At 46.9% G+C, this 20,213-nt stretch overlaps 1 protein-coding gene across 5 annotated transcripts in view; it reads right to left on the bottom strand.

Moving 5' to 3' along the window:
- LIMK1 (LIM domain kinase 1) overlaps window positions 1–20,213 on the bottom strand; it is a 132,840-nt gene that overhangs the window by 85,972 nt on the left and 26,655 nt on the right. For all 5 annotated transcript variants that reach the window (XM_065425941.1, XM_065425942.1, XM_065425938.1 and 2 more), the window contains 2 exons: window positions 17,337–17,477; window positions 4,624–4,724 (listed from right to left, as the gene is read on the bottom strand). In XM_065425941.1, the coding sequence (XP_065282013.1) occupies window positions 4,624–4,724; window positions 17,337–17,477 (242 nt within the window). The remainder of the gene's footprint in view (window positions 1–4,623; window positions 4,725–17,336; window positions 17,478–20,213) is intronic.

The raw sequence follows: 20,213 nt of genomic DNA, 5'->3' as shown, positions 1-20,213 counted from the left end.
AAGCCGGCAGCAGCAGCTGGATGCTGGCATCATTAAGTGCATCAAGCAAGGGTACCGGAAGCGGTTAGTACAGCGTCAGCTGGCAGCTATGGAGCACAGCGAGTCGGATAAAAAGATCACTGTACTCGACGCCATTCACTGTAATGTCAGTTTATGGAACGCAGTGTCGTGAAGCACAATCACTAACTCGTTCAAGCACTGTGGCTTTAAGCGAGAGACTGCCTCCTCTGCTGGGGACGGAACAACCTCAATGCAGCTCGAGGCCGATGCGGGCTTCACCGCCGAGGATTTCAAGGGTTTAAACCTCACCACGACCGTCACCGAGCACGTGGAGGCCGACGACAATGTAGCGATCTGCAGCGAGGTGTCACTGGACGATGCCACTGAGGAGGCTTTGCCTAGTGCCGACACTGCTGTGGCATCAGACGAGGACAACGATGATGCCACAGATGCCGTGCCTGTGCTCACTACGCTTGCTGAGGTGCTATGGCACATAGACCGCATCCAGAGCTTCATCTGTTCACGCGACGCAGAGGACGTCCTTTTGGACGTTGCCCAACTCAAATGAAAGCTCTTAGTTCACTGATCAAACAACGCTAAAAAGAAACTTACCGACTTTTTTTAACGTTTGCGCCGGCTGGCGGGAACAGTGGCAGTGAGCAGTGGACTGCCGTAATGGTTCGTTTGAATAAAGCATGATTGGTACCTGTACTGCAGCATTAATTCTTATCGCATTTACTTTTTTTGGTAATTTGGGTTTCCAAGCCCTGCAGAATATGTCAGCAGTTTACAAACTCCAATACTATGCACGAGGAGACAGCTTACACGATGCCACACTGACTTGGCAACGCCACTCTTTGCATACATGGCAGATTACCACTGAGAAGCAGGGTGCACGGCTGTGTATGTGCTCAGCCGTGTTTAAAGCCATGTGCAGCCAGAGCCAAGACGCGTGCCAACTTACCCCCCAACCCCTCCCTCCACCCGTCTGCCCATCAGCTCCTCGCACGCGCTTGATCGCGTCACCAAGAGCTCGCTCCCCTCCCCATTTCCCGTTGCTCGCACGAGAAGGTGGCACTCGTGAAGCTACCGTCTTTATTGTCCCACCCTTGCACACTTTCACTCACACCTAAAGGACAAAGTGCGCTGGGTGAGAGGGTTTTTTTCGCACTTGAACTTTATACGAAACATGATGCGGCTCCACTTCCGCTAGTTGTGCCAAGCGCGATTTGAGAGGTGCGTCTGCAAGCAGCCCCTTGTAATTCAATAATTTGACCATCTGCGAACGAACATGGAAGTTTCCATTTATTGCCTGGGCATTCCTTTGCAGCGGAAGCGAAATTTTGTTACATTGAAATACCATGGTCTAGATGACGCTTTATTCCAAAAAGGAAAAATGGCGCCAATGCAAAAACGAACACGAGCCGGCGATTGCTGATGACTTTGTACAGATGAAGGTGAAGTCCGCATAAATGTTTACACTAATTTCCCCATGGACTGAAGCGGCCAGCCTGGCCGCACATTAGACAGTAGAACGGAGATGAAAGGGCTTCAGGCAGGAAACGTGCACGATCTCTGTTCCGCGGCAGCGTCGGTTAGTTGGGGCATCAACAGGTGTAACGCAATAGTTCACCAGCGACGTCTGCTCTATGACTTTGTAGGGGCCAATATATTGAGACTCAAGCTTCTCACATAAACCGGGTGCTCGTGCAGGTGTCCATAGGAGCACATCGTCACCAGGGCAGTGACGATGTGCTGCACAAGTCATGTGCAAACGGTACACAGGCCAAGTCATGGGGTACGCTGTGCTTGACTTATTTTACGACATACTAAAGGAGTTGCTATACCCCTATAACAGCAGCGACTTCCTTGGCAGAGCTTAGAGGTAATGAATGCGCTGACCACACATCTATCAAAAATGCCTATTTTCGGCCTGTGTTAGGTACATCTTCAAGCATTCACTGTAGCTCACAAAGTCTGACTATGGTATGTAACCGATAGATTCTAAAGTGCAATTTTTTTTAATTAGGCCCAAAATTGCCTGCATGGTGCAACTGGATTTGGTTGTGAGAAGCCGCAAGTTTTGATCCTTTAGTGTTTTTCCTAGTGTCACCAGTGGAGTGTCCATTGTGTGGCCAAGTGTATTATTGAGAGAAAAAGGGGGCTAGATATTATAAATAGAAGCCGACTGCGCCTGGTTTCCAGGCTGTTTGCATCTGTGTGGCCCAGATGGCACATGGGATGCCTGGCAGTATTGAGAACGAGAGCTGCCGACAGGCCTGTTTCACACCAAATTTCGATATTGCTATCCCCTCCAGGTGCAGTACTAGACACCTGTTGTTAGAGGAGGCTTTCAGGAACTGAAACCGAAGTAAACATGAATTATCAGAGTGTGTTTTTTACGCACAAAAAAGCAAATAACCAACGTCGCTGTTGAACACCAACAGAACCTTCTGCCACATTTTCACACGACAATGCTACTCAATGGACGTGACAACTACCACACAGTCGCTTGCAGGTAACACAGGAGGTGCCCAGGCACTATACACGCACCAAGCTCGTGCCACCGCACAATATAGTCATCACAATTTCAGCCCACTAAAATGTTTACAGCCTACTAGAATGTGTAGAAACTGTTTGTAAACACATGTACGAAAGTTTTTTTAAACTGCTTATTCCTTTACCCCTTGAGGGTCAATGACATAAATATACGGCGCCGCAAACAAGTTTGAAAATGGTCGATGCGGTATATTTACGGCGCTGTCTGTATGTTTAAAAAGCACGCCCATTTCCTAACTTTTTCTTCTCTGTCATGTGCTGCCACTATGTGGGAATACAGGGAATTTTTTTCGTGCGCCTCCCTCTCTCGGTTTTCATTGCATGGTTTGTTTTAGTGCTAGTTTGATCCCGCGCGTCTATATAGTACCGCCCGCGCATTGGTGCACCGGCGGGCGGGTGGCGGTTTGAGTTTCATTCTCGCTGGCAGTTTCGGCTTCTTGCGCTTGCAAAACTTGCAAACGAAGATTAGAGGAAGTTTGTCACACGTTTTGCTTTTTTTGATGGCCACACAACCACACAGTTTTCTTGAGTGCACGCACCTACGCAGTTCGATTACGCTATGGATGTACATATTAGATATTAGTGTAAGAGCAGGAACATTTGAGTCTTGTGAAATATTGTCGTGTGCGCATTTTCAAGGCCTTGAACTATGTGTATAAAAATGCATCAAATTTTTAATTCTTATAAGTTTATTTCCTTTTTTATTGTTGTTATTCATGAATGAAAGTACATATATACCAACGCAAAATATTTTTTTCTCACTTTACGGTCACCCTAGAAAAATTGCGGTGAATTTTTTTCGAAATAAGTCCCTAAGAAGAATTAAAATCTGCAATAAAAAAATCGACCCTGGGTGGTCGCAATGTCGAAAAAATCAACCCTCAAAGTTAACAACAGATCGTAGACTGCAAACTGTCTTTTTTTAAAGAAAAAAAACATGTTTCTTGAGCCTGGCAACGGACGCGCAGCTGCGTACCCCCTTTTTTTTTTTCGCTCCATGCAGCCAAGCCAGCAAACTATAGGTGTTGTGCTGCCGCTTCTATTTCTGCCCCACAATGTTCACCGTGAAAGTTCGCTCCATGTAGCTCGACCTCAACACAGATGCACTGCAGCAAAACTAATTTTTAACTAAGCTGACTTACAGAAACCGGCCAACATTGTGCTGCCTATAATAAAGCCTTGCCCATTTTTCTTGCAAAAGAATGAGTGCGCTTTAGATTTCTGCTTTGTTTAGGAGCTCTAAAAGAAAGCTGAAACATTTTTCAAAAAAACTGAGCTTTCAACTAATTATCGTTTTTCAACCCTGATGAAAATCGGTCAACAGGCCACAAGTCACCACAAGACGTTTTAATTTAGCAAAAATTATCAGCAGTGTCTGCTGGAAACACCGTGGGTCATCTAACAGGCTCTCATAACGAAGACAATCATGACGTCATCATGGGTATCGGCGAGGCATATGATTTGGAAAGAGTGGCTCACGTGGCCAGCGTATTGCCGTCATCCTCGCGCCCGATCTTTCACCGTTACACTTGGCGTGTGAAAGGGGCAAAGCTTCGCCAAAAATTTAAATGGCGATTGTGACGTGGCTATGTGCACAATTGAGAAAATAATCTCAGGAGTTGAGCTATACTATGGCAGCCTTCCAAACTACTGTAAATCGCGCAATTCTAAAGCCTGCTCAACTTCCATTTTATGTCATTTCTAAATTAGTTTCCTGCTTTGGAAACATAGAAAGTAGGTGCACATTTGATTCGAGAGCATGTTAGAATTTTGAAAATACTGCCCAAATAATCGGAGCTGGGTTTTGGCATTTTCTCTGTATCTTGTTTAATTTCACTCACTAGGTAATTAATCAATTTTGTCACTTCTCTCAGGGTCAAATTAATGGAAGTTGACTGTATAAATAATCGTGAGCCTACGCTTTCTGATCTAATCAGTCACTAGAATGACATTTTCTTTAAAAACTTCATTGAAGGCCTTCCAGCAGCTGCCCAACAAAATTTTCACATACATCCTTAACAAGTCCTACACCAGTTGTGCCTTACAGCTCTAGGTGCAACCCACCTGACTAGGAGACGTGGAAGAGACGACGAGCGCTCCCTGCCACCACTGGACCTTTTGAGCTGACGTGATCGCATGCCACTTGTGCCAACAGCACCTTCATCCTGCAAGTTTAGGTAGCAAATGGGTTGGATTATTCCAGTCATGGAGAAAGGCTTTTGAGCTGCAAATGAGTATTAAACATTGCTGCAAGTAATATTCAACCAAGGACAAGGTCAAACCACGGAAGAAGACATAACAAGAGGAACCAGGACTGCTTTGCACGCAACTCCTTCTGAAACAGTGCTTTTAAAATGAGGCACGGGGTGGCATTACAGTATTTTACAAGAAGCCAAATACAACCTTTGTCTGTAAAGTTCCAAGACTGAGTCCATTGAAATAAATGCATTTAACATAGAAATTATTTGTGCAGCATCAATTCGAAATAGTCTCCCTTACAGTCTATACACAGCTTCCAACGCTTCTTGAGGTCTTGGAAACAGTTGGAAAACCGTTCTTTTGGCAGGGCTGTCAGCTCCTTTGTCGTGCTGCCTTGAATGGCCTCCACACTCCCCATCCAGCTACCTTTTACGGCTCTCTTCACACGAGGAAACAGGAAAAAATTGCATGGGGAGAGGTCAGGCAAGTATGGCGCATGGGGAAGAACATTCAGGGGAAGCATTCAGCTTTCATTTCCCCAAGTTCTCAAAAAAAATATGGTGGCATGTTGTCTTACTAATGTCGAGAGCACCTGATAGCATGCTGACTGTAATTGCGCGGTCTTGCTGTATGATCTCCCTGATCCGAGCCACAATGTTTTCATTCTGTGAGCTTGCAGGGCGCTCCTGCCTTATGTCATCTTCCACCGACGTTCTCTCCGAAACGAACCTCTTGTGCCACTCGAAAACTCGTGCCCGCGATAATGTCTCGTTGCCGTAAGCGTCACAAAGGAGCTCATACGTCTGTGTAGCTGTCTTGCCAAGCTTCACACAGAATTTTATGTTTAACTACAGTTCAAGGTTGATGTCCATCTCTCCACATTCACTCCCAGTAGGATGCACAGACAACTAGTGACAATGTATTTTTCTAGATGTAGCGCCATCTAGCGGCTGCCACAGCAATTAACATAAATAGCTCAGATTAGCCCAAAAAGACAGCGCTACACATATGCACCAACATTTGTTTTGGGGAATCCTTTCTAGAGAAGAAAATAAATCAGTCTGGAAACATTACGGACAAAGGTTGTAGTTTAGTCTCTGGCTTACAGTGTGCTACTGCCTCATTAGAATACAGTCATTAAAGGGACACTAAAAAGAAACATCCAGTTTGCACAGTGAAGCATGGGTATGTCGAACTTGAAGGGGATCACAAAATAGCTCAATATATTGACAATTCAAAATATCACATATGCCTGTCTGTAGTTTGCCTGAAACTATACATATTTCGGACAATCTCCGAGAGCATGAAATGCAGGAATTTAATGATCCCATGCCTGTAGCCACTCAGTCAAAAAAAGTGCCACTAATTTCATGTGGGGCACCTGTGTCTGACTGGGAGGCCTGTTGCGTTCATGAAGCAGTGTAGCAATCCCCTTTCCGATAAAGAATGGCTGCAGATAGTATGCTCCACTGCACAGCAGTTATTTTCTTTGCAGTCAATAAGCTTGGAGAAGATCGGAGAATATTACTAAAGAAAATTTGGCATTATGGAGCACAAATAAGACGCCTGCTGCACGAGCCCTCCATATTTTGACGCACATACTTTGCTCATTTTTCTTCCATGGCATGTACTGCCTTTTATATTCAATGCCTTGACAGCATCTTCTATTACAGTGCCATTTTGTTGACATGCATTTTCCTAGACACGAGAAGTGATGGTAGTTTCATTGGGAGAAGTGCACTTGTGGGGACGCAGCACTCTATATATTGAATGTGGCGATGAATGGGAGTTCAACATATGTGCAGTACCTGCTATACTTTGTATACGATTTCCAAGGGGTTGTTACAACAGTTTGATAAAGACAATAATTCAATATAGCCGGGTTTGAGAGATCCATGTTCAACAGTACCAATAAACTGTCCTTTCAAAACTACAATTTTGTTAATACCGCGGTAATAGGCTGGTTAGTAGAAGAGAAAATGAGGCCCAATGTTCAATTCTTTAAATTTCGTGGTGAAACTCCTGCATTGGTACATCTGTGACGTTGCTGATTTTAAACTTTTCTTATATTTGGGCCTTTGTAGCACAGTAAATGTTCTTGAAACCTGCAAAGTTTGGTTGCCAACTCTTTTAGAATGCATTATAGTGCCCATTTATTGAATACTTTGTTTAGCGCAAAACGACAGACACAAGAAAGACGACAGGACACGACGGACAAGACGACGACAGGTGTCTGTTGTTTTGCGCTAAACAAAGTATTCATGGATTCGCACCAACTAGCCCGCCAACGCATTGTGCCCATTTATTGTTAAAGCCTACTTGGCCCAAACAGATGTCGTCAAATCCATGATGTTGCGCCAAGTTGTCGCAAAAGTTCATCATAGCCTACCCACCAGTCTCTAATTTTGCATCTTTCCTGGCTTGCAAAGCCTCCTCTCATGGTAAGAATGGCTTTTTTGGTATTGTAGAAAGGTAACCTGCTAATACAGCTAAAATAATCTTTTTCTTTAGAATCCCTTTAAAGGGGCACTGAAACAGTTTTTATTGAAGTAGAGAAATGCATTTGAAGGTAGGTTTGCCTGTTTCAGAAATACATTGCAGCAAAAAATACTTCAATGCGTGCAACAGGAGCGGAGTTATTGCCTATCAAAGATCGGCTGCGATCCCCTTCATGGTGCTCCTGCTCCTTCAATGCCTTGCACTGCAGAGGCTAAAGCAGAGCAGGGCTGGTACTGCGATGGTACCGCGTGCCCACAGCTCTCTGCATACTAAACGTCGCCATGGTATGCAGTTCAAATTTGATTTTGTACGCTCAAGTAGCCACCACTACTTTCTGATTTTGGTGCCTAAGACGCACCAAATGCATCTGTCCTCAGTGAGCTGCAGTGCACTCAGCGAGTGAGCTCGTCGCAGCACCCTGCAATGGCCGTGGTATTTGCACTACATAACAGACCACAGCTACATGCAACTGTAGTGTGTACGAGCAGCGTTTGCTTTGTGTATGACAGGGCTAGAGTGCCCGCTTGCGTTCAATTGCTCAAGTCTGGCTGTGCTAAGCGGTGCAGAATAACTTTGTCCAGCACAAGCTTGACCAATGGATTGTTAGCAGCCACATCTAATTTGCACATTTTGTAGCACTGTCAATAGCTCACTATGAAGCAATGTCTGCCAACGCGTCTAGTCAGGAGCGGCTAAGAGTGAGCATGCACTGACAAGCATATGTGTGGTCTGACCTTAAGTTGAGGTCAGACTACACATATGAGGTTGTGTGGTCTGACCTTAAGTTGAGTGTTCAAAAGTAATCAAAGTCGGTGAGACCCAACAGCTACGACACCGATAGGGTGGCCAAAGTTTAATTTCTACACAGGCGGCGTCAACCAAGCATGAGCAGACAATAGTCGGCTTCTTCCCGAAGTACATAGTTCTTATGGAAATCCAAAAGTATATATTCACTTACTTCAGCCTGTTTATTAAACTGTGGTGCGTGGAATGCTCTCCCAAACGATGGTTGCACAAACCTCCAAAAGTGCGGCATTTCTAATGCATTAAATAGAACTGAAGATAACTTTCTGTGGTCGGTAGACAGGGAAAAGGAAGTGTCATCAGACACCGATAGCCACTAGCCTCTAAAATTCAGCTGTGTACGTGTCTCTGTGCTTTTGTATGTTCCATAATACAGTCGACTCTCGTTACAACAGACCCTGATAATCCGACAAAAAAATTATGTTTTATCCTAAGTCCGTAGTATCTAAAACGCCTTGCTTCTGAAAATTTGGTCGCAATTTGTAACAATGTTATTGTGAAGAATGAGTGCCGAACGTCCACAGTAAAAAACAAACCAAAAAAAGTAGCAGTTTCGCCCAATAAGGCAAAGCATCGATTGTGATAGCAAATTAGTAGACAGCTATGCAAAGTAAGGATAGTAATTTTATCAGCCATATGAAGTTGTAAACATTTGCATACTAATAAACTAACAAGCACGGTGCCACACGTGCACAGGTAAACATGAACACATTTCACTTGATGACCACGGAAAGTTGCTGTCAAAACTTTGGGGTGAGGAAGTGCGGCAGCACTAGCGAGCGAATTGACCTTCGCGCTGTCTCTCCCTTCAATGCGAATGTAGAAAGCACAGTGCATATGAGGCTACTGGCCCTGGGCACACTTTATACACATCGCAGATTGTCTTGAAGATAAGGCCCATGTGGGCACACACTTTGCCCATATCGCAGATTGCTTTCAAAATACGGCGCCTGCGCGGGCGCGCACTTTGTCACCTCACAGATCGCTTTCAAGATACGGCGGCCACGCCGTAAGCAGCAGCCGCTCAAGTAGAATCCCCTTCTCCCTCACCTCCACCCCGTGCCTCGGGCGTGAAAGAAGACGGCGTGCTTCTACCCAGCCTTCCTCTCTCATGCGCACAATATTGGGCTGTGATCATAGGCTTACACTCCCAAGTCAGTTGTCAGCCCATGTCGACACAGCAAAAGTCCATTTTATACGCCAGACTTTGACCAAAATTGCGGCTAATTTCAACCGCTGTAGCCGATAGTCCGTTGCAGCACGGTTCATTAACAGTGAACTTTGCTGCATTAATAAAATAGGTAGAGCAAATTAAGGTTGAATGTATGGTACGTCATATCCGAAAGTCTGTTGTATGTGAGTCCATTATAATGAGTGTAGACTGTATTGTTTCGACACGGTACGTGTCAACTCAGCTTTCATTACTTGATGTGCGCAGTAGGACCAGCACTAAGTAATTTTTTTTTAATATTTGGGCGGCAATATAATTGTGCGTTACAATCAGTGGTGCGGTAAAATCGTGTAAATATGGTATACACAGTAACAATAGAAAGAAGAGCACTGATCCGAACACCCTTCTTGACTGATGTCAGCTATTGGTTAGTAGCAGTCTTGTATGGGAATCTGTTTTATGACGAAATATAGCACCCAGAAAAGAGTGAGGAGAAGGCTTTTGTTGAAAAGAGTGTTCTGAGAAAAAGGTGACTTTGTGCTCAGCTTGCGAGTCCACACGCCACACACGACTGCAAAATTTGGCTGAGATGTTCATAGCAGCAGATACTATCTGCGGACAGTGGTATTTTGCCAAGCCCGAGGAGTGGTTAAGGACCTCTTTAATGAATATGTTAAAGGGCCTCCTCACCAGGCCCCATAGCAAATTTTGGTTATATGCTGGAACTGTTACACGTGTCCTCTGGGGAGCGTTTTGCCACAAGAATTTTTCGAATCGACTCATCAATAGCCGAGATAGAAATATTTCAGTGCCACAAACCCATGATTTCAGGAGGCTAGCTTGACCACAAACATAGACCCTCTCTCCAATTGCCCCATCTAGCCTGTGCAAGCGAAATTGCTTTCTTGCGTTCTCGCATACCGGACCTCAAGGATTGCGTGACATATACGTCATGGGCCCCGCCTTCATTCTTTTTCTCCGCGCTTTTTTGCGGCGTGGTGCACTTCCGCTGATGGCATCGCGTGCGAGCTGCTGCGATTGTCTCGTTTTGCACAGCACACGATTTTGTGCACTGTGCACAAGGACACCTGACTAGCGATATTAGTCAGTACTACATGAACATTGAGGCAGAGCAAACAGATCGCAGAGCGCAATCACACGCTGGAACATGGTAGAAAATGGCATAGTTTCGGTACCTGCACACGTGACCACACGACCATGGGAACAAGCAGACAAAACGAAAGTACAGTCGCCGACGGGTTTTTTGGACTTCGAAAATTCGGACATGCTCGATTGTTCGGTCTGCTTCGCGGCACCGCCATTCTCCCCATAGACCATAATGTATAACAACTGCCAAAAGTTCGGACACCTTGCAACCTCTCGTCTGGTTTTTTGGCAACTCCTTCAGCCAACTCGATCAAGAGCACCATGCACAGACTCTGACCGGTGCATGGTTCAACTTCCTGAACACCATTTTTGTTTTGAACGGAGCCTCCTTGCTGCCCCACCAAGTGGCGCTACTGCAAATTCCCGCTCAGCATCATCGTTTCTGCTGGTTCGATAGAGTGGCTACAGCAGTTCCGGTCTCAGCTTAGTAAGCCATGTCAAGACAATCCAGCAGCTGATTTGTTTGTTTCTTCGTGCACGACGCAGTGAGTAGGCTGCGTTTTTTGTTTGTGCAACTGGTGTCGGAGTGACGGTGTGGTGATGTTTGCTTTGTGTGCTGTGTCGAGGTTGCGGTGATCCAATGTGGCATACGGAAATATCGCGTCAAGTGTCTAATGGCACCGCCAGTGCCTGCGCGGGCTTCGTTGGGGAATGCCGGCAAGCGGGTGCCGAAAGGCCTAGGATTTGTCACCTTCCGATGTGCTCCCTACTGACGCCGAAAATGTTCTGCCGAGACTTGTGCAGTGGTTGCATTGCAATTGCGGACACCGTCTCATTTGACAGTTTCACGGGTGCTGACACTGCTGTACTGACATGCGCATCCCCACATCCCCCCAACCTTAAATAACTACATATTCCGGCGCAACATGTCACATGTTCTAACATCAACGCATGCTTCGCGGACAAGGTAGTACATTCAACATTGGCGGCACCGAGGAAATGTCCACACGCTGTCCATAACATGCGAGCCGACATTGTCCTTGGGTACACCGCTGGCGTCCGCCGGTCACAGCAGCAGCTCTGCAGACGTGACGGCAGGAGTTCAGGCGAGGACTCCGGAAACGGCGACGCAGTAGTCGCAACCAGCAAGCGTCGCTTGTGCCGACGCGCCCTGCTGGCGAGAGCCGCAGTAGCTGTCGGTGACCGCCCGCTCTTCTATCCACCGCCGAGGGCTGCGAGCTGGATACAGGCGGCTGCCGAAGTCACTGCACCGAACTGGCCACAGCATCACCATCGCCCGGGATGGCTCAATCGTAGTCCAGGGCAGCAGCGCAGACGATGTGCAGGTGACGGCAAACCAGGGGTGACTCCGTTTACACTGCGTACACTCAACACACTCGACAAACACTAACGTAGTGCAAGGGAGAGGAAGTCTGCATGCGCATCGCCCACGTGGTACGATGTTCAACTCGGCTAGCAAAAGATTGGGCGGCTACTCAGTTGCTAAGTTCACGTGAACGAAGCTCGCTTCCTTGAGTCGAACGAGTAATTTCAATTCGTGCGAGGCTAACTAGAATGAGGGAAGCAAAGTGCAACACCTCAACGCCACGGTCCACCAGGTTGTGTCCCTCCACGTGCGAAGGGCAGCTCCGTAAAGCCTCAGGCCTAAAGCGTCGCTACCCTGACAACAACCGGCATCCAAAAAACAACACCCAGAATGGGCGCTCTGTTAGGTGGTCATACCTCGCTCAGTGCACAAAACATCCGAGTTGACGGCGCCCACTGTCTCAGACGGTGTCAGAGCGCCCGGTGCCAGGCCACAATACCAGTCAGCCCGTAGTGGCACCCGTGGCCCGCGGCCGCCCGGCTCCCAGAGCCGCGACTTCATACGAGTCAAAGAAATAGAAGAAGCTATTTACATAAGAAATTCGGACCACCCACAAGGCTTCCGTACTCACTCGCTTCAGGCTTGGCGATGCTCCGCGGGCGCTGAGCCTCGCTCTCCCAGGATGCAGACCACGTGGCTCTCATACCAACGAATGTCATTAAAAAAAAAACTTGCGAAAAGGCTTAGCATGTTGACATGTTCAAACACACTACAGCCACCGTCGCCTCGCTCAAGAAAGCACGCCGCCAACGCTAGCGATCAAAATCCACGCTAGCCCTATGCTTCGGTTCCAACAAAGGTCTCGAACGAAGCAAAACTGTTAAATCTATCGTCCGATGTCCCAAGAGTCCCACGTTGGGCAGCCAGATGTGGGGTTCTTACACCCGTACTTTTGGGACAAAGGAACGACAGCACAGTATAGTGCAAACAATCACAAGGGCATTATTGCACCTTTCATAGATCAATGCCTGCTAGCCGAGTTGCTATCCCCAAAACATGACGATGGGCGCGTGACAAATCTAGGAAGTCCGACTCACCGCGACCGGATAGCGAGCGAATATGTTCGCCCCATGCTGGATCCCAACGCCTGGTCGTTCACGTGTATGCTCACGCAAACGGTGGCGCGTTCAAAGGCGGCCGCGCGTGTATGCTCACGCAAACCGTAGCGCGTTCAAAGGCGGCCGCGCGAGACGGTCTCGCAGAAGCATGGATTGGTGCACACACAGCACGGCACGGCCGCACTGCTTGCTATCCCGAACCAAAGAGGGAGTGCCTTTTTTTTCCCCCACCCAAGTAACCCCGCAGCAGCGCAACACTCGCGCCCTCTCTCGTATTGGACCTCAACCACTACGATCGCCACGGGCGCCAGGCCAAGCGGCGAAGCCGGATTACAGGAGATGCGTGAGAGTAGCGCATCTCCACAATTTACACGATTGTGAGTCAACCACTTCTTTTAAATTTCAAACTCCGAATTGGGGGGGTCGACTTACAATCGAAACCAAAACATGGCACCGCCAAAAAAGCGCGACCAACGGGAGCTACAATGTAGTTACAATTTTATGTTTGCTCTATGGCCCTGCCCCTAGCTTTTCGCTATCCCGCGTGTTTGTTTGCTTTTCAGAAGGGCTTTTCAAAATTTTTGGAGCTTTACAGTGCACACAACAGTCATGGGGGGGTGTCGATAGCTGATGGAAGCACCGCTGTTCCGTTCGCGGCGGCATCCTAAGAACGGTGGTGCTTGCAGGGAGTATCAGTAGCTCATGGAAGAGCAGACACTGCTCGCGGGTTTCTCTTTCCCTGTTGTGTTTAGTTTTCTCTATAGTTTGACGAAAGGCATTGGTTTGACGCATTCCAATTGACTGCCGGCTACGTGCTACTTCTATGCTTCCTCAGTCGTCACGAGTGCTCCAGACCCACTAATCATTCAGAACTCATTCACAGCAGCGTTCAAGAGGGCTGCCATCCTTTACGCTGAAGAAACAAATCACTGCGTAGCGGGCCTCAAGTTCGATGTTTCTGAACGGGTGGTGCGAGAGTGGCGACTGCAGCTAAGCAAAATTTTCACCTGTGACGGCAAGTGAGGAATTTCCCACGTGCCAAAGTCTGGATGATTTTCGGAGCTGTAGGCTAAGCTTGCGTCGTACGCCGCTGAAATGCATGATCGGTCCCTGCCACTGAAGTGCGACATGGTCATGAAACAAGCCCAGATCTTCGCCTTTTAAGGACCTGCTCCGCCGTGAGTACGAGTGGCTGGCGGGAGAAGACTACGAAATTACGCCAACCGGACCTGTCAAAAGAGCCTCCCTGACGGCTGCGTGTGGTTGGGTGCATTCGGTGTGGGCTGCTGTTCCACAAGATGTCGTGGTGCGGTCATTTCCCAAATGTGAAATTTCACTGGACAACGACACGCTGTGGGACCGTAGCAACGATGATTACGGCAGCACTAGCGAAGATGAGTAGTCCTGTGACTATGTCAGCTACTAACAAATTTTCGTTATCGAATGCGCCCTCGGGTATGCTTTCCTTTTTTTTTTTTTCCTGTCACGCGATATGGGGGGGTCGACTTACAATCGTGTAAATAAGATAGTATCGTGTATTAATCCCTGGGCACTGTTCATTGGCCACAAACTGCCAGCATAACATTTTTCTTTCACGGCAGGGTGGAGTCAATCATCGATAGATCGCTGAAAATGCACCGTGTGACAACTGTATAAGATTCCTGTATAAGGTAGTATTCTCACAGGGAGAAAGGGGTGCCTCCAACTCCTTTACCCCTGTTGAGCTCTTCTTTTCCTCTCCCGCTAGGTCACGTGGCCCCTCTTTAGAGAAGTCCGACAACGACGGCACAGGGTCCACATAAACAGCTTCGCAGCAAAAAATTTGCCTCCTTAACCCTTGCAGGGTTAATGACGTAAATATACGGCATTGCAAACAAGACAAAAATAGTCGATGCCATATATTTACAGCGCCATCTGTACCTTTCAAAAGCGCACCAATTTCCTAATTTTTTTTTTTTTTTTCTGGCATGTGCTATCACTATGCGGGAATAGAGGAAATTTTTTTCTCATGCCTGCCACTCTCGGTTTTCGTTACATGGTTTGTTTTAGAGCTAATATGTGTGCTCCGGCGCGTCTATATACTACCCTCGCGCATTGGCGCGTGCGTGGCAGATAGTTTGAGTTTTGTTCTGCGGGCAGTTTCGGCTTCTTGCGCTCGCAAAACTGATGGCTATCTCGCTACTAATCACTCAAAGGGTGACCGCCTGTTACTCGCTCGTTTATTGCTCACAGGGGTGCGCATACGAAGAATGCCACCATGCATGCGTTTCCCTCTTTTTTTTTTTTATTAACGGTTGGGGGGGGGGTGAGACGCGCGAAAACTAATCACCTCTCGTTGGCGATAAGATGAAGATTAGCGGAAGTTTGACACATGTTTTGCATTTTTGACGGGCACGCAAGCACACAGTTTTCTTTAGTGCGCTCACCTACACAGTTCGACTACGCTATGGACGTAAATATTAGTGCAAGAGCAGGAGCATTTGAGTCTAGCGAAATATTCTCGTGTGTGCATTTACTAAGCCTTGAACGACCCGGCCATAGTTGCTGAGTGGCTAACGTGTTGGGTTGCTGAGCACGAGGACGCGGGATCGAATCCCGGCCACAGCAGCCGCATTCCGATGGGGGCGAAATGCGGAAACACCTGTGTACTTAGATTAAGGTGCACGTTAAAGGACCCCAGGTATTCAAAATTTACAGAGTCCTCCACTACTCATAATCATAATCTACTACTCATAATCAGAAAGTGGTTTTAGCACGTAAAGCTTCATAATTTTTTAAGCCTTCAACTATGCGTATCACAATGCACAAACTTTTTACTTCTTATAAGTTCATTTTCTTTTTTATGGTTGTTATTCATGAATAAACAGCACATATATACCAATGCAAAATATTTTTTTCTCACTTTATGACCGACCCCTCGCGCACCAACGTTTTCACCGACTCACGAGCGGCCATCAAAGCTTTCGAATCGGGTAACCTAGCCCACGAGGCTGCCTCCATTCTGGAAAAGAGAACAAACCCTGGCACTCACTTCATCTCTTGGTTTCCCGCCCATATGGGTGCGGACGTTCATCAGAACATACCTAACCTCAACGAGCTTGCCCATGACCGTGCGCGAGATCTAACACGCCGCGGCGGCATGGAGGCCTTATGGGGACAGGATGAAATCCAGCAGAACGATCCGCTCCTTACTTTTCACGAGATAACATCTCACTATCGGCTTAGCAGAAGGGCCTATCCTCTTCCTCACCCGAAGTTGGACAGGTCTCAGACAGTTTTACTTAGAATGCTCCAGACGGGCTCATTCCCTTCGCTGGGCTTTCTCAGCCGTATCTACAGAGACGTCGATTCAAGCTGTCCGGACTGCAATGAGATCTATTGTTCCTTAGCGCACATGCTCTGGCAATGCCCCGCGTTACCTAACGGCCCTCTCTCCAGCGAAGCCGACTGGGAAGAAGCACTCCGGAGCCCATCGCTCCAGACACAACTAGAGGCAATCCAGAGGGCCCGAGAAAGGGCGGAACATCACGGCGTTCCTGCCCCGACTTGGACGCGGCCAGCGGCTTCCGCGGGTCCCCGATAGGGGCCTCCGCTGAAGCTCCTCAGGATCAAATAAAGTTCGTTGTCTGTCTGTCTGTCTGTCACTTTACGGTCACCCTAGAAAGATTATGGTAAATTTTTTTCGAAAGAGATCCCTCAGAAGAATTTAAATCTGCAATAAAAATTATCGACCCTGGGCGGTCGCATAAGGCGAAAAAAGTCGACCTTGAAAGGGTGCCCCTCTTACCAGGCCCCCATTGCAAATTTTGTGTTAGGCACCGGAAGTTGCAAAACGAACTTGGGATCATTTTATGACAATAATTTTTTAATGGTTCATTACTGAGGGAAATACCATACCGCTAATAGGCGAGTGCTACTGCCAACAGAGAAACTCTCTTCCGCTGCTTCAACTAGCGTCCGCAAGCAGCGTTCCTTCCCTGCTTTATCCCATACCAGAGCCAAGAGACCGCATCAGATTCACGTAATGAGCCTCGCCTTTTTTTTTTTTTTTTTTGCACTGCACAGTGCAGTTCCAGTGCTGACATTGTGCATTCTGCACTGGATGATTTACTAAAGTCACGTGACATGGTGAGTGACGTTGCTAGCAGTGTTTTACACAGGCGTTTGTGCATGTGACTCTGGCTGGAAGAGGAGCTTCCTAGAGAGGGAGCGCACGTAGCATATGGTTTGAAATTTCAGCTGTTTTCAAGGCGTGCAGCGCTTAGTACTTTGCAGACAGGATTGTCAGCATGAGTTGTGTATGTTTCGCTTGTCGGTTTAAAATGTCCAAACCTGGTGAGGGGCCCTTTATTAATAATTTTCTTCCATGTAGTGCAGTACATGTTAAAAAATCTTGACAACAAGCTGAAGAGGTTAATCAAAATTGTAGTACTGCACACTGATGCTTCCAAATAAAATTGAAAAAGAAAACTACAGCAGAGGATAATTTGGGTGACAAGATTCCTTAGCATAACACTAGGCATCAATAGATTTCACTAGAGATACTACAAACCTTTCTTTTGTACCGCCTTTCCTTGTCGCTCAAAGCTTTTCTTCTGGGAGGGCAGAGCAGAGGACACCTTGAGACATTGCTAGGATCATGCTCAATTGTCAGCTGTAACACCTTGTTTGTTGACTTGATGAGTTCTTCAACCTGAAACAAAAGTCATTTGATCTGTGAATTTGTGTGAACACCACCTTCAAGTTTCTTTTTGTGCTGCCACCCCTCGACTATCAACATAATCGATATTTTGCTACCAGCACATAACCGTGCATTCCCTATACTTATTTGTATAAGCATCACTGCACCTGAGCAGAAGCTGGAATCATTGGTAGACAGGCCTGCGCTTTCTGAATAAGTGGAAGACCTTTTGCAGCGCAGCATGGTGTCAGCAACACTGAGAGTTGAGGCACTGCACTTTGCAAGAAACTGGTCTTGGTGCACACCAATTGGTAGGCACACGACAAGCCACTATGGGAAAGCAATCAAACACTACATTAGGCCCTATGCGGGGACTAGGTGGGGGAACCGCCGTAACTATGGCTTAAAGGGGTCCTGAAACACTTTTCTAACTAATCACAGAATGGCCTCACTATAAAAGAACACAGTCTCATGAATCTCGTGCCATATAAATGTTTCAGTTAAACTGTAAGTGGAGTTATTGCACTGATATCCAGTTTTCTCTGTGTCTCCGCTAGTGTGCTGGTAGCTACGCAGCTGAGGAAGCGATAGGGCAAAGCCCTGCCCAAACGTTGAAGGTCGCGGCAGCAAAAGGGCTCATCACGGCACCCTGTAGCGGCCACGGTAGACTACGCAGCTACACGCAACTGTTGTTGTAGCCTGGCAGTACAAAGATGAAATGATTACTCAAGTATTATTGTGAAACAAAAAAAAAAAGACTTAAGAGAAGAACACACACCAAGCACAAATCAACCGAATGCACTCGCAATGCAGACAATGAGCTGTGAGACGCCCTGCACCGCTCTGAAGTTGTGCCGAAAGGTACTGCCTGTAGATTTTAGTTAAATGTGGTTTAGTGGCGCAAAAGTGGCTAAGGCTATGCTGCGCCAAACACAAGGTGTTTTATAATACTATTTAATAGGAGAAAGGCTGTGTTAATCTATATTTTGTGTAAAAAGCCCAAGGAATTTACGTCGTCGTCTAGGAATTTACGCACGTCAGGTAATGGGACTATCGAATCCTCTCCTAAAATTGAAGCAGGATGTAAAGGTATGTGCAGTTGATATAGGTTATGCAAAAGGCTTAGTCTTTATACTTCATTATGTGTGCATGTGAGTAATATATGCATAACTGTTAGTGGTTCTTGGCATTTTTCACATGTTGGTACGTATTCTTTTGTAAATAAATAATTATGATTGGGGGTTCAATCCCGTCGCTCGTGATTTGTTGTCAAGATTGGAGTCGGGCATGAATTAGAAGGTAGCTGGCCCATGCCGTCGTCCAACTTATCCACGCTGAGGACGTTGATGAAGGGAAGGACTGCTTCTCATCGAGAACAAGGAATAAGGGTTTATTTACAGTATTTATATCAGTCTAACATGACTGTTTGAGAAAGTACATCAGTCTAACATGACTGCTTGAAAGAGTGTGTCCTGAGCAGCCACACAAAAGCGGTTTTTACACACTCGGCCCTCTCCCAATACAAGGTGACGCAAACGTTCGTTTAGTCATTTTAAACAGGCCGCCTCTCTCTGGGACGGGTTACACACACGCACGCACACACGCATACACACAGGTGCAATGGTCCGGAGCCAACGTCAGAGGGGCTTCGTAGAACTCGGAGCCGTTCCGGGTAGCACGTTGTCTTGTGTCTTGGTCGATGCGTGGGAAGAAGCCTGCGTCGGCGTTCCCGCGCCAACTCCCCCACCCGTAGCAGATCAGGTCGGTGTTGTGCTGTTGCGCACAAAGCCTGCTTTGTCGAACTCCTTCAGTCACAACGGCGAAGAGGCTACAGCGCAACGGTGACGGTTTCAGCACAAAGCCTGCTTCGTCAAACGCATCCTAGCTGAAGCGACGGAGAGTGGAGGATGTGCGTATTGTTCATGACACAAAGTCGACTTAGTCACGCCGTGGCTAGAGGTTGGCGGCGATGCTCCCGGGATGTTGCCTCCACAGTTGCAACTGGTTGGCAAAACTTGCACTGCAGCTGGCCGTTCTTAACAGTGCCCAATGCGTAGTCGGCATAGAACTACTTCAAAGAACCGCTCCTGGTGGTTACACGACTTCCACTCACCAAGTACGGGTTTAGTGAGATGTAGCTTATTGTATATACAAAAGTCCCATTCGTGTTGACACTTTGACGTTAAGGCCTTCCTAATGGCACGGATACCATCTTTATATGGTAGTGTTATTTTTGTTATTTCTTTGTACGCTGCCATCGAAGCACATCTATCAGTTGCTTCATTACCCGGTATCCCAACATGACTTGGTACCCAGCAGAAATGAATCGAACTCCCGTATTTTTTAAACGCTACTATGTTTAGTATATCCCCTAGCATAGGTTCACACTCATATTTCGGATGTAGAGCCTTCAGTGTACTTAAGGAACCGATGTATATGACTGTGTTTTTGTGTTTGCCAGTGATAATCATTTTAACTACAACCCATACAGCATAAACTTCAGCAGTGAAAACAGAGGCATGTTTCGGTTAGACGAATACTTGTTTCCCAATTTTCTGTTACGGCCCCTACACCCACGTGTTCTTTTGTTTTAGAGCCAATAGTGTAGAATTCCATGTTTTGATATTTGTCCTGAAGAGCACGGAATTCTTGTATAATGTGTTCAAGTGGGGCGTCTCTTTTCTTTAAATGTGTTAATGTGTTAAGCTAGGCAGTTCAGCATTTTACCATGGATGCCAAGGTCAGCCA

The sequence above is a fragment of the Dermacentor albipictus genome, chromosome 2 (genome assembly GCF_038994185.2).
Source record: "Dermacentor albipictus isolate Rhodes 1998 colony chromosome 2, USDA_Dalb.pri_finalv2, whole genome shotgun sequence".
In the NCBI taxonomy this organism is placed as follows: domain Eukaryota; kingdom Metazoa; phylum Arthropoda; class Arachnida; order Ixodida; family Ixodidae; genus Dermacentor; species Dermacentor albipictus.
The sequence above is the reverse complement of the archived record's forward strand: the minus strand, read 5'-3'. Positions and strand labels throughout refer to the sequence as shown.